This window comes from Bombus huntii, chromosome 3, assembly GCF_024542735.1.
Source record: "Bombus huntii isolate Logan2020A chromosome 3, iyBomHunt1.1, whole genome shotgun sequence".
Taxonomy (NCBI): domain Eukaryota; kingdom Metazoa; phylum Arthropoda; class Insecta; order Hymenoptera; family Apidae; genus Bombus; species Bombus huntii.
The window spans coordinates 20,330,489-20,349,751 of NC_066240.1; the positions used below are offsets into that span (position 1 = coordinate 20,330,489).

Sequence of the window (19,263 nt, forward strand, 5' to 3'; positions counted from 1 at the left end):
GTTATTTACACAAGATATAATATATAATTATATTAAATATATATATATATCCCTATATCAAATATACGTATTTGTTACGTATAAAACGATTAATGTCATTTGTATGATCAATATTGTAGAATATATTCTTAATACTAGAAAATTCAACATTTTATTTATATTTTTTAGACAAACCTATTTGTTTACCTGACCAGAAACGAATTTATGGCGTAGCTCGTCACGAAGATGCCCGAGTAACATGCAGTGTAGAGGCATACCCATCTCCAGATAGTTTCCGTTGGACGTTTAACAATACGGAAGAAATGGTAGATGTACCTCAGGCACGGTACAAGAATTCTACACGTCATAGTCAAAGTATTCTTATTTATCGACCAATTACAGAAATGGATTACGGTACAGTGTTCTGTTGGGCAAGTAATACCGCTGGCCAACAAAAGAACGCTTGTATATTTCATATCATTCCAGCAGGTATGTGACATATATAAATTATTGTAAGATAATTATTGAGAACAGTTGTTGTTTCATTTTTCAAGCAAATGAAAACCATAGAATACCCTATTGTAACTTTTACTAGTTTGAATATTCCATTCGAACGAGATCTTATGTATAAATGTATAAATGTATATATAAAACATATACATGCATATATTAGAAGTGGAGGTACCTACATTTTTCTTTGTCATGGATTCTGTACTCAATAAAGCTTTATTGACGTTTGACAAATCAATTGCACGAAAAATATCACGAATCATGTTCTTACTCCTATTTCTACCCAATCGTTATTGTATGCTGTATATCTGGAAAAAAGAAATGGATGTTAATATTTAGAGAATTGTTTTTAGACATCAAAGAAGTGAAAAACGTTTAGATATAAAATGATCGGTTAAGGTTTATATTTGAAACTTATACGCAATTTAACGTTATATTAAAATCTAATTACATTACCCGCATGCAAATTAAGCTGAGCCGTCATTAAAGACCGGTATCCATTTATCCTATATGTATTTTCATCATTGCGTATCATTCAGTGATGTGTTGATTGTCCAAATTTAACGAATGGCATATAAATATTTCTTATAATTGTATAATATATAGACGCAAAAATTCGTTTCCTTTATCAGAATAATGCGCGAAATGGGAACGGTGAAATGATAGTATATCTACAAAATGCAGATACATGTACACACTTATATATCGCTATGTTTTGAATTTATCGCAAGAGAGAGTTAGTTTCTCTGCGTGGTTAGAGTAATTTCGGAAGTTCTTACTCTTGTAAAATGTTAAATCATGCCTTCACTTTTGTGAATGAAACATACGATTTCGAAGTGAGAGTGAAGGTTAGATACGAGATAAAGTCCACATTGATATACACTTATCAATCAAATATTTGAAGTTAATTTTCTTAAAAACATACCTCTGAGTGGAAAAACCTTGTTGCATGTTCTCAATTTATCTTCTCATATAATATCATCTTCTCTTCGGTTGTATCTTCAGTTACGAGATACATTGTATAAGATGTAAGCGTAATGAACCTGGAATACTCTCATAAGAAGTATCCTCAGACGAAATAGAAAATTTTCATGCGTATGCTGTGTGTTACTACGTTTGCAGCATTCTTACATATGAAGTATTATAATTCTGTAAAATGTGATAAATCATAAAATTGGGGTGCAACCACCTCTGGAACTATTAGTTGTCTCTGTGCGCGCTCGCGCGCGCGCGCGCGTGTGTGTGTGTGTGTGTGGTGTCGTCGTACATCGGTAGCTGAACCATACGCGATGTCATTCAATGGCATTATACGATGCAGACAACTAGGGTTCAGCTATTGATTTACGTTGATCTTCGGATCTAGTTTGACACACTCTGCTATATGAAACGATATCATGTGGCATCTATTTTGGATCAGTTTTTAGTGTGTGATCTATGAATATTTTTGTTTTATCATTGTGTTGTTATTTCATCGTTCCCATTTCACTAATTAACTTGATAATTTAGAAGTGATATACTGTCAAAGTCGATTTTGCGACACTATATTGTACTATTGTAGGAGCCGAGGAAAAATGAGGGCTCCGGCAACGGGAATCAAATCCGCAACACTTGTATCCTGTGATTGGCCAGCCGCACCTTAATAAACTTTGCCAAAGCGCCCTCGCTAATTCCTCGTTGTTATTGCTCCTTTTGACGGGTATGGAGGCCTCGGCCCCACACTATTACAAGGTAATATTTATACGCCATCCGTTAAATCTAGAGAATTATAAATATATCACTATAAATTTAATGATAGCTTATCTGTGCTGCATTTTCTCTGGTAGTACAGCCATATTTTTCGGCCCAGGAGCAATAATATCAGATCAGATAGTATATTTGTAAGCATCGGATATTTAAGCAAGGATTAATATGATGAACAACGTTCTGATATGAACCTTTCGACGATGATTGTATTTCAAATCACGTCGATTGCTATACTATTTGTCCATTTTTCGCCATCTTGTTCCCATACTGATCCCATCTCTTCTACTCTTCAACATCATAATTGCACTATTATACCAGTATAATGTATGCACAATGCACATCTTACGCAGGATCTCAGCATCGCTGACTATTTTCCCGTTCCTCTAATTTTCCTTATCGTTTCCATCACTGTCATCACAACAATCTCAAACACTTCTGTTGTTGATCTTGGTTAGGTGCTTATGGTCTCTTCTATACTTCTCCTTTTTTACAGGTCATTTCTTCCTCTCCTTCTCCTCCTCCTTCTTCTCCTTCTCCTTCTTCTTCTTCTTTTTCTCTTTCGTCTCTTTGCACAATTTCTTACGGTATACTTGTAAATTATTCGGTTAACAACTAAAAGTTGAATGAACTGATACGTGAAGATTCTTGCGTTGATTCTTGAAAGTTTTCAAAGGTTCGCTAAAGCTTTAATAAATGCCAAGTATAGTTTTTAATCTTTTATGAAACTGGAAAAAGATTAGTTTCTGCATATTCCACAGATAAGGTATAAGAAATGCGAGAACGCGCAAGCAAATAATCATCCCATAATAAACGTCTAAAACTAGGGCTATGCGGCATCGCCTCGAGTGTCGGAATCCTGAGTTTGTTGACGAGTACGACGATAACCTCGATTTAATAATTTTAAGAGAGGTCGGTACGTTTTGCGTTCCTCCTAAATTGCCTCAACGTCTCGAATATGAAAATATCTGCAGAGAACCTCTTTTCCTACCATTTTAAGTAATTAATAATAATGTCCTATTGATCATTTTCGAGAACATCAACAGAGAATAACAACAGTAAATAAGCTATAAAAAGGCTTATTCCTATATTTAATAAATTTAAAGATGGAGCTATCAACAATATGGTAACTCTGTAATGAACATGTCCTATACCCCCCCCCCCCCCCCCCAGATTTATATGTGTTCAATCCCTTGCGGATATATTATATCGATGCATTCTTTCTCATTTTTAAATCATTACACAATCTATCGTTTTTGTTTATGTTTATACACAGGAAAACCTGAATCTCTGTACAATTGCACGCTATCTAATCAAACAACCGATTCACTCTCGGTGGAGTGTTGCGTTGGTTTCGACGGTGGTCAACCGCAGCACTTTCTTCTTGAAGTCTTTGATCAGCATACAGGAGTACTGCAAGCAAATATTACATCCGAAGAAAACGCTGTTTTTACCGTTCACGGATTACAATCTGGCAAAATCCTTAACATGGTTTTATATGCCGTAAATGCGAAAGGAAGAAGCGAACCCACTTTGTTGGAAGGATTTACATTAAAGATTGCTGAGAAACAAACTGGTAAGTAATGTTATATACTGTCAATACTGGTATTATCCTGATCCTGTACTATTCAATTTCTCCGATAGATACATAATTGACTTTTAGATCACGTTGCATTTATTTCGAAAATATATTGCATCAAACTGGTCTTCTGCTGTTTCCGTTTGAAGTGTAATTTCGATATTTGCTCGCTTCAGATAAGTAAATGGTCTTCGATTAGCATTGTGTACAACAAGTTACTGTTATTTGTATGCGGGACAATAGTTTAAACCTTTCGTAGTACGTCGATATTAAATCGCAAATTGTTAATGTTTAAACATGTTCGACATGAAAGATAACATTTTCATTTGCCCTTTCCAGTTCCCTTTCATTGGTTCTGATCTTCATATCTATTTCAATCTACTATACCGAATGTATATATAAAAGTTAGCAATATTTTCTTTTGCCTTTTCCTGCATATCGTAACTTGTTAGTATGCAAATCATCATACTTGAATTATAGCTTTCGTATTATTTTAAATTTCCTGTTATTATGCATTGCAAGTATGGTATATTCCAATTTTCAAATGACGTACAAATTGTCGTTTTGACACAATTACATTGATGCATATATTTTGTTCGCAGGAATACCAGTACCATTCGAAATTTCCCCATTATTAGGAGGATTGATTGGAGTAGTAACTGCATTGCTTTTTGTTACTATTACTATTCTAATAGCTATGAAAATTAGAAATGAGCGAAGAACTCAAAGACCAAGTGATTTACCGTTAAAGAAAAGTACTGCACCCAGTTCCGAAGATTTGTATGATACGGAAGATAGAAATCCAGATGTTGTACCAATAAATAAAGGTATGTATACTAGAATCTACATTATATTATGTAAAACTTATCAGCTTATGGGGAATAGAATGTGGCATGCACATCTCTGTTGTTGCAAGTGTTTCTTTTTTCTTTTTTTTTTTTTATTTATCAAGGACCAATACGCACTGTCGACCAGTGCCAGTCACCAGCGACCCCATTGGATTCATTGGAGTATATGAGCATATGCAATATATGATCACACGCATTTGGTCGCGGCAACCAGTGAGTCCCCAGCGAGCACGGAAACACGAGCGACGCAAACGCGGTTCGCTGATCTGTAATCAGTAGATACTAGTGCTTTTTAACAAATGTTGCGGACGTTCGCAACTTTCGTATGGTATCTTTGCAAGAATGGATGCATCCAATATATTTCCTTTTTCTTTCTCTTTTCTCTCTTCTTTTTTTTCCTTCGTTGGGAGTAACTTTATAATTGGAACAGTTTCTCCGACATCCATTCCGTCGACGTTCTCTACGATATTCAGAACTTTCGAGTCTCCGAGCTCGGTCTGTGCGTTTTGTCGCTTGGTTTTTGGTTGCCGGCGACTGATTAATAGTGCCAATAGGGGCCTTCAAGTTTTAAAAGTTCTCATAAGCAAGCAAGTAATAATAATAACAATAATAATAATAAATTTGAAGGTTCTGATTACCAATTGACGGGATCAATATCTGGCACTCCGTTAGCCACGCAAAATACACCGGATGGACTTACGGCGACTTCGCTTTCTATACAACAAGTGACTCACCTACAAGGATTGTCATCGTATCCACACGAGTATAATAATTATCCGGCATTATCGGTGAGTTACGTTGGTTCTAGTACTTCAATTTGGTTTGCTTTCTTCAATAGAAAGTAAACTGCCTTTTCTTTCGGGTTTTCTTTTATTTTTCTTCTTTTTTTTTTTTTTGTTTTGTTTTGACAGATAATTGTATTTACAGTAACTGAAGAGAACGTTGTTCTCTATGAAAAGACAAATCAAAACGTGTATACAAACATTATTGCATAAAGAGCAGTTTTAAATGAAAACTTTTGTTTCTACTACCAATATTTGCACACAGATACTTACTTATTGTATTTATATCAGAAGAATAATATGAAAAGGAAATACATATGTACATAGTACTAATTTTGTATAACTGAAAGTAAAAATAAAATAAATTTGCGAATAACAGTGGTGTCAATATAAAGCTGTTCAAACCATAGGACAAATAGCTCTTATTATATAATATTTGAAATAACTAACTTTTAATTATTTTTGTTAGAATTTTCGAAATTTGCTCTGTGACGAAAAATTAAATTAGACACTGATAACTATTATTTAACACATTCTAATAATTATCTAATAATAATAACTATACGTACATATTGCCATGATATTGATAACATTTATCTGAAGAAATATAATTTTTGCTTTAAATATGGCCCGGCCAGTACTGGGTTAATTCTAATCCTAAATATGCGGCAAAGTGGAAAGAGGAAGGGACACGTATACCGCCAAACTAAAAAAAAAAACGTGAAAGTTTTAAATTATAACTGTTTCTTTGCTGTAAAAAGTTATTTAACAATTATTTGTTGTTGTTTTTTTCAGTTAGAATGTTATTTATTGAAAGGAATTACTATCGCTGTATGTCAAGACACCGTCTGACTTATATTTAGATACATAAATAAAAAACAAAAAATTGACGTTCACACAGAACGAGCGAATGTTAGATATTGGTCGCTTAAAGTTTTTAATTTGATTAATGCTTATGATTAGAAGAAATTAATTTTTCAAAATTGCGATTGGTTTAATCGATTGAAGAAGTTGGATATTAGTCGCTTATTATGTAATTGTCCAGACTAAATCATTGTTTTTTATTGCATTGAAAAGCTATTTGTGATGAGACGTACCAACAAAAGGTAAACGGAAATTTCTGAAACGTGAACACACAAAATATAATGATACACGAAAGCTATAGCTTTTTCGCTTCAATAGTAGTCGAATGAAAGAAAGATTATCAAATCTTTTTTCAAGAAACCATATCGTGAAACGATAAGACATTGTAAAATAATACCATTATTTTATAACGGATACCTTTCTCTTGAAGTAAGCGTAAATTTTGCCTTTTAAAATAGGTTCTGTACGAGTCAAATGCTCTGCTACTCTAAGTATTTATAAGCATTTTCATCGAGCATATTATTAATGTTCAAAGCTTTGAATAACCGAGAACATATTGTCTTGATACTTGAAATTTGTTTCAGAGAATCATACAAACTATCCCATCTTGTAGCGCCAGGTCGACCAACAAGGAATCATCTCCAAATGTAAATCACCGATTTTAATGAAACTTACGAACGATGTTGTTCTCGAAAAAATATTTGACATGTATTTGTTTTACGGGCCGAAATTTATGTCGAAGAGGTGAAGACAAAGCCCCAAAGCTCGGGGCTTGGAAACATATTTCACAGAATGTTTTGGAAGCCATTACTTTTAGAAAAACAGTTTAAAGTAACAGCCAATTTGTTCTTAAACAGCAGAATTCAGCTGTGTGAACAACTTCGGGAAAAAATTAATTCGATAAAAAGATTTAATAAAAATTCACATGTTTCTGCTGATTTTTAGTGCAAAAAACTGGAAATGATGTTGAAAAGTTTGAGAAAATAGTACATATTTTCAGAGCATTGCGCCTAATCCAAGTTGGAAAGAAAAGAAGCGGAACGAATGCGAACGCGAATGATCGCAATGGAATCAGACCCAGTCCAATCTCATACGTATTTTCGGCTACAGCTTTCATGTACGGTGCATTGGCCGAAATAGTTACATTTATTAATCGCTTGATGAGCGGAGCGAGCATAGTATCTCTTCTCGTACTGATACTTTGTTTCGCTGGTTTTCTTTCCAACTCTGCATAGTACGTAGATAAGCGTTACGATAAATATATAGACGTAATTCTTATAAATGAGAATAAATATAAAAAGATCAGGACTGACTTAATAACAATAAAAATACGTAAGCTCTTCGTGTTACGCCCATCATATAAGTAATGTACATTCTCACGTTTATGTATGTACACATGCAAATTTGTATATTCATTTATTGCGCAAATTTGTAAATTTATTTACTGTATAGTTTTATTGCATAATGTGATTTATTCTACAAGTAATAATGTAATGTTTTTTCAATCCTTTTCAGTTATCAGACGAGGTAACGTACGCCGAATTATGTTTGACACGTCCATCAGCATTATCAACGTTAGTAAGCGATACAACGTTGACTGGTGCAAGTGGAATCGGCAGTTTAAGTACACTCGACGGTTATGGTAGTGGGGTGATCGTAGGTGGTAAACCGTGTACGAGAGAAGCTACGATTTATGCTTGCATAGATCACAATGCAAGACCATTAAAAATCGATCCATCATCTACTTCGCCGTTCACATTGGCATCTCTGTCGACAAGAAATACATTTCGGGACTGTAATGTTTCAACGATGAATAACAAACACCCCACAAGAGAAATTGTTACTGTACGTACACCGTTAATATCAACCCAGGAAAGTTGTGTATAGGGATGCGATTTTGACGCGCTGAATATCAACGAATACTACGTTTGATCTGTTGTGCGCGTCTAGTTCTTAAATGTGGTTCTACAACCATTTGTCCTATAACGAAACGTACATACATACATATATGATATTTGATATGCGACAAGTGTGTAAAGTAGTTAACAGAATTAACGTCAGGTGGACTAATCAATCATTAATTGTCAAATATTAGTACGGTAGCGAAAGAATACAAAGGAACAACGTGTCCTCTTGGTATATTAAAAATAAAAGCGTGATATTAATGTTAATCTACGAATTGTTCAAAGACACTAATAAGTTAAGTTTAAATTTGGTCACTAAGACTGATTTAAATATTATGTAACCTTCCATGTACAGGGTGCTCCGTTTATTGTAAGCAACTAAATTGTTTCGCCCGTTACTTGAAATGCAAAAATATTCGCGGTTGTATGATTTAAAGATCTGTTTTTAATACTAGATGGACATTACAAGTTCACGAAGCTATACGCTTTTCGTTACTCGTGTTATAACTCGTACCAATTGATCGAAATGCGGAAGATCAGTGGTTATATCGGTTCTCAATTTTTCGCTAAAATCAATATACATTACATCAATACGCATTTCATGCATTAAGATATTAATTACCATTTTTTCACCCAACCTCCATATTTTTCGAATTACTTACGATATGTAAGTACTTAGCATTGTGTTTAGCGTATTAAACTATAATATTTTGTATAACTGATAATGATATTCATTCGGGTGATATGGAAATTTCTATGACTACTTTTTATCCATAAAATGCTGATTTACCTTTCACCATCGTATGATGATAAAAACTCATGGTGTTACACAAAATGATACGAATAACAGTGTGAGAATTGTCAATTCTGGCAATGTAAGAAATATATTTTTTGTCATCAATAAATATACAGGAAACATTCGATAATTGCATAAGAATATTCTCTTCGTAATTGCACAGTCGTCATCCTTGTTACGGGATGGGAGGTTGGGTATATCGTATTTGGTGTCGTTTTAATCATAAAAATGTAGGAAACATGTTGTTGATAAACATGTTTCATTTATCACAAATCAAAAATAAGAAAGGTTGATTTTTAAGTTAAACGTATCAGCTTGTCTCCAGCCTTTAACGTTTGCCGAACGTCCCTCTTCCTTTTTCACTCACGTTGTCCTTTTTCTACGTTCGGCACATCTTAAATCTCAGTTTCGAGAATCGAGAATCGTTTCTGCCTTTGCAGAATTGCAACACTCGATTTTTTTGCAATTACCGAATGTTTCGTGTATTTTGTTTCGTTCTCTTTTCTTAATCGCGTCGGCCGGATAAAATACGACGGTGCGCAGGAAATATAAATCTCCATTGATTCATAAATTTTCGCGGTTTACCCCTTATAGTTAATATACATATAACGGAGGTTAAGCTACACAAGGTTGTGTCAGGATTACTCTTCTAGGATTAGCGAATTTCTTGTAACAAGTGATATTCGCAACAGGAAAGATTGCTGTCAGTCGGAAAGGAATAAAAAACAACAAACACATACAAACAATCTCGCTTGACATTTGTCATTCTTTCTCTAGTTAATTTGAAAATTCGGAGCCTTTATAGATCCATGACTAGAGCGGAGAGAGATAGAGAGAGAGAGAGAGACAGAGAGAGAGAGAGAGAGAGAGAGAGAGAACTCCCATGTACATGTGTACATATATACTGTCACGACATGAGAAATTGCCTTAATCGACGAGATACCTTTCACGTAGTAGCACTGCTAGTCAACGAACGATTCAAGAACGGCCTCGTTCTCAACTTACTGCTAAGAAAGAAGTTGGGTGTACTGGATCCAAGTCGTCGTCGTGTGAGCCTTATTAGGCTGAAGGAGGACATTCAAAGTGGACTGCATAGGTTTTAATCCGGAGCGGGTCAAGAGTGAACGAGTAGAGAATATCGGAGAGGGCAACATCGAAAGAGAGTATTCGTACAAGTTAGTCGTAGCTCGTCCTCTTGTGACTCACAGTACTTTTATCTTCGCGCATATCGCTCGTCACAGAAAGCTCGCTTCTTGTATATGTTAACCATAAGCGAGATGCTTAGTTAAGCTATGCTGTATGCTGCCAAGTTAAACTATGATGTAGTGTGTGAGTCAAAGGAGATCATCATTTCTTTGTCGACTAATGTGAACAACATATTTTAAGGAAAGTCAACGTAAGAGCCTCGAATCAAATGCAACCTACATCATCATCTTTTTCCCCATCATTAATAACAATGAAAAAAAGTTGTGTTCATGAGTTGGAGATTACTATATATATATATATCTTCGCATATCTTGTTTAACTTATTATACCGATATAGTTACTACGCTATAAATTTCAGAAAAGTATTTATGAGTTGATACATACTTGGATTATTTCAGAGTTCAATAGGCTTTAATGAATTTTTATCACAATTGAAAAATTAAATAAAGCTGATCAATTGAAACTGGGATCACACAATGATTTAATATTCGATCATTATTATTTATGGCATTATTTTTAATGTCCACGCGTATGTGCACGGTTGATAACTATTTGAAATAGGGGCAATTTCAGCGATGATCTTGAAATGTGCTATCAAGGTCAATATTCCGAACAACTCTTTCTTATGTATGTAAACCGCCGTTCGGCTCCGGTCCAAAAGTTATAAAGCAATTTACATTTAATACCAAATGGCGTTATTCGATAAATCATTTCACAAATATTTATTTTGTAAACAATGTTACAACGACGGTAGGTATATTTGTATATTGTATATCTTTCACCAGTTGAAGATCAAAACAACATTCCATATGTGGCGGATGAAAAGAGAGTTTGCGTTTCGTCCCGGGACTACCGGTGGACTCGTCAGTAAGGCTATGCCGGGTAGTCCCTGCCTTAGACGTAGAGGGAGTCTCGCTAGGTGCGGTATTTGTATCAATCGCTCGTATATTCGACCGCTAGCGAGTTAGACAGACTCGTTGTCATCGTAGCCCTCTAGTGTTGGCGATTGGTACCAGCGGATCGCCCGGGAGGTGTTGCGCCGCGTTGATGCCTCGACCTGTCGGCGGCCTATTGATACCGATCCGCCACACATACATATCAATCGATGCATCGAAAATTATTTAACGTTTATCTTGCCGCCATTCGCTGCCCGATGCTATTCTAATCCATCAGTTTTTCTTTTTTATTTGTCCAATGTTAAAAACGATTATCTCATCGATGAGCTAAGTTTAGGTTGGGTTGTATAAAAATGCGACTATCTAGAATAAAGCATAATCTTAAAGTAAACGTAATTGAAGATTTTTTGCAAATATCTTGGCAACTAAAGCATAGAGGCGGTTATACACACATATATGTATGTCTGTATAGGAATGTTTGCTTTGAGAATGTATTTCAAGGTCATGGAAATTGGTGAGGTTGCCTGTATTCCGAACCGAGTTACCGCACCGTTTAATATACATAGTATTAGTTGATTTTAGTTCCAATCAATATATAAATTTGATGTAGCACTGCTAGTATGATGATAGATAATATGTATCATAAAAAAACGTAAAGGTATATTGTAAAAGTGTAATATGACCAGAATATATGTGTCGGGTTTACATTAGAATTAGAGTTAGGGGCGTGAAACGAATCTTCGTTTGGATTACACGTTATCGCTATGCAATAGAGAAGACATTGACTAGTGCAAATACGATTATTATAGAACCGGACAAGTAACCGTGGTAGTTAGGTACTCGAGAAACTAAGGACAATGATCCTAGGTTCAATAACGAATCCGCGGTCGACGGGATGAAAGATGAACGTGCTCACAAAATCTAAGTCGGACGCGTAATATTCACTGGTCGTAAGGGGTTACTCTTTTCGTTGATGAGATCGCGAGAGAGAATGCCTTTCCCGTCCCGATGATGCCACAGAGGAAAACTATAATGGGGTGTGTCTAAGGACACGAAATCATCGGATTCGTCGAGAAAAGCCTTCGTTCAGAAAGTAAGGGAAATTGGCGTTGCTGCCAATCAGTGGTTAGAAAAAGATGCTAGACGAGGGAAAGTTGCTAGTGGGAGACGTCGCTCGTTGAAAAATAGGTATCCCCTATTTTCCCGTAGTTGGGACAAAGACTGTTTGTCTGTTTGAAGGACTTTAGTTAGCTAAATCTTAAGATTTATAACGGGTCCTCGGGCTAGCTGAACATGTACTGCGGAGACGCATCGACATCTGGCAATCATCTTACTCGAAGAATAGTTTCTGCGTATGGCGAGCTACGGGACAGAGACCGTTGGAATGTTTACTGTCGAGTGTTACAACTGTTTCCTGTTTAAGGAGAGCTATAGAATTACTCCATGCCTTTGTTAGACAAAACGTTCATCCCGTGACCGCGGCTACGTTCGGCGACTGGCTGTCGCCTCGAGCCCAAACTCACTATCACAACTCTCGAACAATCATAATCGGATTGAATAACTATAATTGTTTAATTACAGCTATAGTAGACTCTAGGTTACAATGTTGCGGGATTATCCAAAATTCCAAAGGCTCCGGTGTTCTTTCATCTCCGACAAATATTTAATATTAAATACAAATCGTATATCAAATGTTACCCATGTTCGAATAAAAAGAATGATAGAATCGTTTATACACGGCTGTCTGAGTTAAGATAAATTAAACGTTACTAAATTTCCATGAAAATTAAATTAATAATCGATCCGCTGTTGGGCGACACATGCACGTCCACTACCACCATTCTTGCCCATTCGACCGCTACGTATCCGTTGCCGCGTTCCAGTGGATCCTCGTGGGCGGACGCCCCCGGCGCTGATGTCCAGGTGACAGCCATCCGTATCTCCGGCCCAGTCCGGAGCGTCCAGGACTCTGTATGGCTCGGCCACCACCGCTAGGGCCATTGTGCTCTCCAGGATGGGTTGAAAGAGCAGGTCTTATGCCCGCCTTGACCGTCCCAGATTGGTCTGGAGGATGCGCATCTTCTTAATCCCCTAAGTGCATGGCTTCCATCGCTTCCTCCGCTCCAACCTCCTTGCTCGCGGGTTCAGAGTCGGGAATTTCCTGCGGCGAGCCTTCCTTGTTACCGTTTCCTACCGTGCATTCATCGGTCGCGGGTTTGGTTCTGTATAAAGAAAAACTTTGAAACGAATTAATCGTCGCGCGCAATGTCTGTCGTGATCGTGAGGGATATGAAATTTTTCAAAGAGTCTAATTAATCGTCAATTGAAGTTGATCTTGAGTTGTTAGGGCGAGCCTATAATTCAATGTTTTCTCTTGGCAAAAGAAATTGTATTTTGATGTTGTTAGCGGGTCCAGCCGTTCATAAATGTTAATCGACGTTACGATCGAACCTACCGCGGGTCATCGTTCGATAGATCGAATTAAGATCGACCCGCAGATGCTTCGATGATATCCAAATTCTTTCCAATAGCTTTTCTACCCTTCCAACTTCATTTTTGCCGATTAAAAATATAAAATCGTATACGGACGTACCATTTCTCCCTTCTTATTAAAATATTATACTATTGCATCATTCAAATATTGAAACGTTAAAATATAAACTTTCTTTCATCGAGACATTAAAGTACAAACTGTTATCGTCCTTTTGTTAAGATCTCTTCGATTGAAAAAGAGATCTATCCAAGCATCTGTAATTTACTATTACAAAAAAATAAGCTAAAATTTGTCATATCAAGTCTAAGCGTGCAAAAGCCCAACGATGTTTGCTTTCTGGCGACAAACTGTTTCAAACGAGTCTCTATTATGGCCGGTACTGTAGAAATCCTTCGTCAAGGCACTCGTTAAATAAGAAGAAAATTCCGAAAGAACGAAAGTCTCCGTAGAGATTAGAGAAATGAAAATTGAATAAAATCTGACTTTCCAACGAAAAATCATTTTTCGAACCTCTCTGCGATACTCGTCTTAGATTGAGAATGGAAACTAGTCAATTTGAGGTGAAGGTAAAGATGCGTTAGACTTTCGCCAGATTCGAGAATGATCATTACTCTATCTCCGTCTTTCGTTTAATTTCTCAATGGTCTAATCGCAGCAAGCTGGAGTCCATACTGAACGTGTATCGTAGTTATTAATGTGATTAATGTGATTTGCCAGGAATAACATGAAATAAATTTTTATTAAAAAAAAGACAAGCTACAGTAGATCGAATCATTTTATACCTTTCTACGAAAATTCACACCCTCAAAATCCCCGACAAGTTCACTCCTGTAATGATTAATTACCTAAAGATTTTTAAAACAGTACGAGTTCACAGTTGTACAAACTATTTTACGAAAAAGATAGTTATCCGACGATGTTAAAAATCTGAGCATAATGGAGATGTACGTACAATAACTACTCACGGGAAAAATCAACGAGACTAATAATAAAATCAATGAATTAGAAAAATAAAAGAGCTATAGGCAAATATCTTATAATATACAGTAGCATAATCTGCAATTTATTATAAAATAATTGATCCGAGCAAAATTTATTATGAAAAAAGGTTACCAAATATGATAGACACTGTCGAATACTAATCGAATAAAATCATTTAGTTAATTTTCATAGAATTTGATACTTCTTCAAGCCTAATAAATCCTTTGATAGATCTAACGAAGAATATTATTCGCTACATAATTAATATCTGTATCACGTACAGCGATGCAGGCGGCATTGAAGAAATAAAGCCATTTTATGTTACAATTACAACGAGTAAATTTACTCGTTTAACTTGAGAAGAATTAAAAAGGTACCTAACTTTTAAATAAGCATTAAATAAGAATTTTAAATATCGCAAACAGTGATGTAGGTGTTATTCAAGAAAAAGGAACATTTCATTTTGTAATTAGAACGAGTAAATGAACGAATATCGATAATATAATATAATGCTTAATATGAATTTTATCTGTCTGATTATTTAATACCTTAACTTATTTCACAGTAACGGCATCGATTGCCGTTAGGCTTTTTTCCCCTTTTTGTTCAAACTAATTGATAGTCGAAAACTAGTATTAAACGAAGTGTGAATTTAGTCTTAGTTTGCAGAAACCATTAAAATGATAAAAATGGATATCGTATTAAATCGTTAAAGATGCCAATTTACGATAAAAATTAAGAAATCGATCAATTTGATTTTGTTATAATGGAAAAACCGTCTCCTGCTATGTCAAAAATTCGTTACCGTTTGATTAACAAACCGGCATCTTGTCAAGGTATATAAGGAACACGGAAGTCGCGCGCGAGCTCCTTTGTGCCTGAAATTCCGGAGAGTGAACATCGAAGAAGAATTTAAATATAAGGTAAATAAAAAAAGAATCAAATAACAACATTGCAACCAGTAATTTATAACGTCTAAACCATTAATTTACAACACTTAAGCTATTAATTTATAACATTTATGCTATTAATTTATAACATTTATGCTATTGATTTATAACATTTAAGCTATTAATTTATAACATTTAAGCCATTAATTTGTAATTTTTAAACTATTAATTTATAACATTTAAGCTATTAATTTACAACATCTAAGCCATTAATTTACAACATTTAAACTGTTAGTTTATACATTTAAGCCATTAATTTATATCATTTAAGCCGTTAATTTCTAACATTTAAACTATTAATTTATAACATTCAAGCCATTAATTTATAAAGTTGAAGCTATTAATTTATAACATTTAAGCCATTAGTTTGTAATTTCTAAACTATTAATTTATAACATTTAAGCTATTAATTTACAACATCTAAGCCATTAATTTACAACATTTAAACTGTTAGTTTATACATTTAAGCCATTAATTTATAACATTTAAGCCGTTAATTTCTAACATTTAAACTATTAATTTATAACATTCAAGCCATTAATTTATAAAGTTTAAGCTATTAATTTACAACATCTAAGCCATTAATTTACAACATTTAAACTGTTATTTTATACATTTATGCTGTTGATTTATAACATTTAAGCTATTAATTTATAACATTTATGCTATTGATTTATAACATTTAAGCTATTAATTTATAACATTTAAGCCATTAATTTGTAATTTTTAAACTATTAATTTATAACATTTAAGCTATTAATTTACAACATCTAAGCCATTAATTTATAACATTTAAACTGTTAGTTTATACATTTAAGCCACTAATTTATAACATTTAAGCCGTTAATTTCTAACATTTAAACTATTAATTTATAACATTCAAGCCATTAATTTATAAAGTTTAAGCTATTAATTTACAACATCTAAGCCATTAATTTACAACATTTAAACTGTTATTTTATACATTTATGCCATTACTTTATAACATTTAAGCTATTAATTTACAACATTTAAGCTATTAATTTATAACATTTATGCTGTTGATTTATAACATTTAAGCTATTAATTTATAACATTTAAGCCATTAATTTGTAATTTTTAAACTATTAATTTATAACATTTAAGCTATTAATTTACAACATCTAAGCCATTAATTTACAACATTTAAACTGTTAGTTTATACATTTAAGCCATTAATTTATAACATTTAAGCCGTTAATTTCTAACATTTAAACTATTAATTTATAACATTCAAGCCATTAATTTATAAAGTTTAAGCTATTAATTTACAACATCTAAGCCATTAATTTAGAACACTTAAGCTATTAATTTACAACATTTAAACTATTAATTTATAACATTTAAGCTATTAATTTATAACGTCTAGGCCATTAATTTGTAACTTTTAAACTGTTATTTTTTACATTTAGCCATTAATTTATAACATTTAAAGTATTAATTTATAACATTAGCCATTAATTTGTAACATTTGAGTCATTAATCTAAAACAATTACTCCATCAATTCTTAACAACTATACCAATAATGTATAACCATATTCTCCCATTAATTCAAAGCAATTATGCTCTTAATTTATAACAGTTGTTCCGTTAATCGGAAGTAACTCTACATTCATTGATTTAAATCAATACCATCAATTCGTAGTGAGTGAATTAACGATTTATTTTGTTTTATTTTATTAACGAAATCTTTCAAGTCCCTGAAGTGCTATTTTATTTCTATATAGCATTATTTTTTAATTTTAAATACAGTATTTAATTTCTCGTTTCACTGTTTCGTATAAAACTAGTGGTAACACAGAGTGTAATTTTAAGATGTAATTTTCCATGTCTGCTCAAAACCAAGGAAATAACACCATATTCATAGAATCAAGGATGCAAGTGCAATTTAACCGAAGGCAACGACATTATCATTCATCCATACTCGCTACAATGGGTATCTTGCATGGTTTCGTTTTTTCGATGATAAATTCAATATTCAAGTATGATTATGCATATCCACGTACTACAGCTATTCTAATTAATAAATTTCAATACACTACTACTTCTATATACTACTACTATACTACTATTACTATATGCTACTTCCTTATTATAAAATAATTTTACATCTCTGCTCCCAATGCTTAAAAACTGTTTATATAAATGGGACCCGAGCGTAGTTACCTCCTCGTGGTGGGTCCCGGTAATTGGTATCGTTTCCCAAATAATAATACACCAAGTACTATTTTGAATATTAGTATTATTATTTGAGAAACGATATCAAGCTAAAAACTACTTCAATATAGTCTGGTCTTGATCATCCAAAATAGTTTTGGTGATCTAGATCGGACTAAGACCCCCCCGCGGGGGCGCCGTGGGACATCGTGGGACATCGCGGGACACCGTGGGACATCGCGGGACACCGTGGGATGCGAGCGTTTTAGCCTTAATTAATCTTAAGATAGATACCTATGTTATGTGCATTGTAAGCTCATTCTGTACAAAGATACCTATCTATCTTGGAACGAAAAATAAAAATCTCGCCTCTCGTGATGCCCTCGCTTACCATGTTGGAAAAATTGTTCCCACGATTTATCGGTTCACGGTCGCTCAGTTCTTTCAAACCGTAGCGTGACGTACTCGCTCGCGCGTATTCCGGGTACGTGCGGGTCAACGTGCACTGGACAACTCTTTGGATTCGTAAGTCGCCCCAAGCACACCTCTGTCTTGAGGACTACTCGACGACTGCTCGTCGTTTGCCTCGAATCACGGGAGCTGTCATCGCACTGGTGATGCCTGCGATCCGCAATACTGTCCGATTGGTACTTCGGTACTCGGGCAGAGACCTGCATTTCACGTCCTCCGTAATTCTGTTCGGGTCCGCGGGAGTGGACCCCACTGTTCAGTTGAAGTCAATGCCTTCGTAATCCTGTTCAGCGGTCCCTCCTCGTGAGTGGACCCCACTGTTCAGTTGAGGCCTCTTGCCTTCGTAATCCTGTTCAGCGGTCTCTCCCCGGGTTCCACATGTTCAGTTGGAGTGTGTTAAATCGCAGGCCTATTTGCTGGATCGCTAGTATCATCGGTTGGTGCCATCGACCGTGATAAGATCCAGACGACGTGACAGGAATCGGGCGAAGGTCAATGCTTGGGCTTTCCGCTGAACCTTAGGGTTATCCGGTGCACGGGGGTACGTCATGTAGGTTTGTTAGTTCTTTCGAGAGATCGTGATTTCGTTCGTTCCGGGCGCGCCGCGGTTTTTCTTTCACCGTCTGATTGTTGGGGCTCCTTTTCCGTAGTAGCCTCATATTGTTTCTTTCGTTCCAAGTTAGACAAATGTGTCTTTGATACCGAATGCGGCCAGTAGGGTTGCGAATTATTGTACTGATCGATGTAATCGTTGTGTGGGAGATAGATGTGTGTTATGTATGTTGTTTTACGTTTGTAAGGATTTATGTAACTGCTGCGTAGGAGATAGGTGTTTCGCGGTTAGGCTACGAAATAACTATCTCTTTACGCAGGCCCATGAAGTAGAGTCAGAACTCGACATTCTTGCCAGTAGGTTGAATGTCGAGACCGATGCATAATGTTAAATAACTCATGGGCGGGTCTCGTGCGTAGTCACCTCCTCGTGGTGAGACCTGGTAATTGGCATCCTTTTCCAAAAATTAATCAGTTGATTAATCTTTGGAAAACGATGCCAAGCCAAGAACTACGCAACAGTCCAGTTTGGATC

General features: G+C 35.1%; 1 protein-coding gene and 1 long non-coding RNA gene across 16 annotated transcripts in view; one reads left to right on the plus strand and one right to left on the minus strand.

The window, feature by feature from the left end:
- Nucleotides 1-10,675, plus strand: part of LOC126863418 (synaptogenesis protein syg-2-like) — a 95,767-nt gene extending 85,092 nt beyond the window's left edge. For 13 of the 15 annotated variants that reach the window (XM_050613544.1, XM_050613543.1, XM_050613541.1 and 10 more), the window contains 6 exons: nucleotides 169-468; nucleotides 3,506-3,805; nucleotides 4,411-4,635; nucleotides 5,284-5,444; nucleotides 6,887-6,949; nucleotides 7,818-10,675. In XM_050613544.1, the coding sequence (XP_050469501.1) occupies nucleotides 169-468; nucleotides 3,506-3,805; nucleotides 4,411-4,635; nucleotides 5,284-5,444; nucleotides 6,887-6,949; nucleotides 7,818-8,189 (1,421 nt within the window). In that variant the 3' untranslated portion in view covers nucleotides 8,190-10,675. The remainder of the gene's footprint in view (nucleotides 1-168; nucleotides 469-3,505; nucleotides 3,806-4,410; nucleotides 4,636-5,283; nucleotides 5,445-6,886; nucleotides 6,950-7,817) is intronic. The other 2 variants (XM_050613547.1, XM_050613555.1) reach the window with 1 other exon arrangement.
- LOC126863437 (uncharacterized) lies at nucleotides 475-2,035 on the minus strand. The gene is made up of 3 exons (XR_007688860.1): nucleotides 1,621-2,035; nucleotides 946-1,532; nucleotides 475-797 (listed from the first exon to the last, which is right to left on the minus strand). It is a non-coding gene; the product is annotated as an uncharacterized LOC126863437 (long non-coding RNA).
- Nucleotides 10,676-19,263: the final 8,588 nt, after the last annotated feature.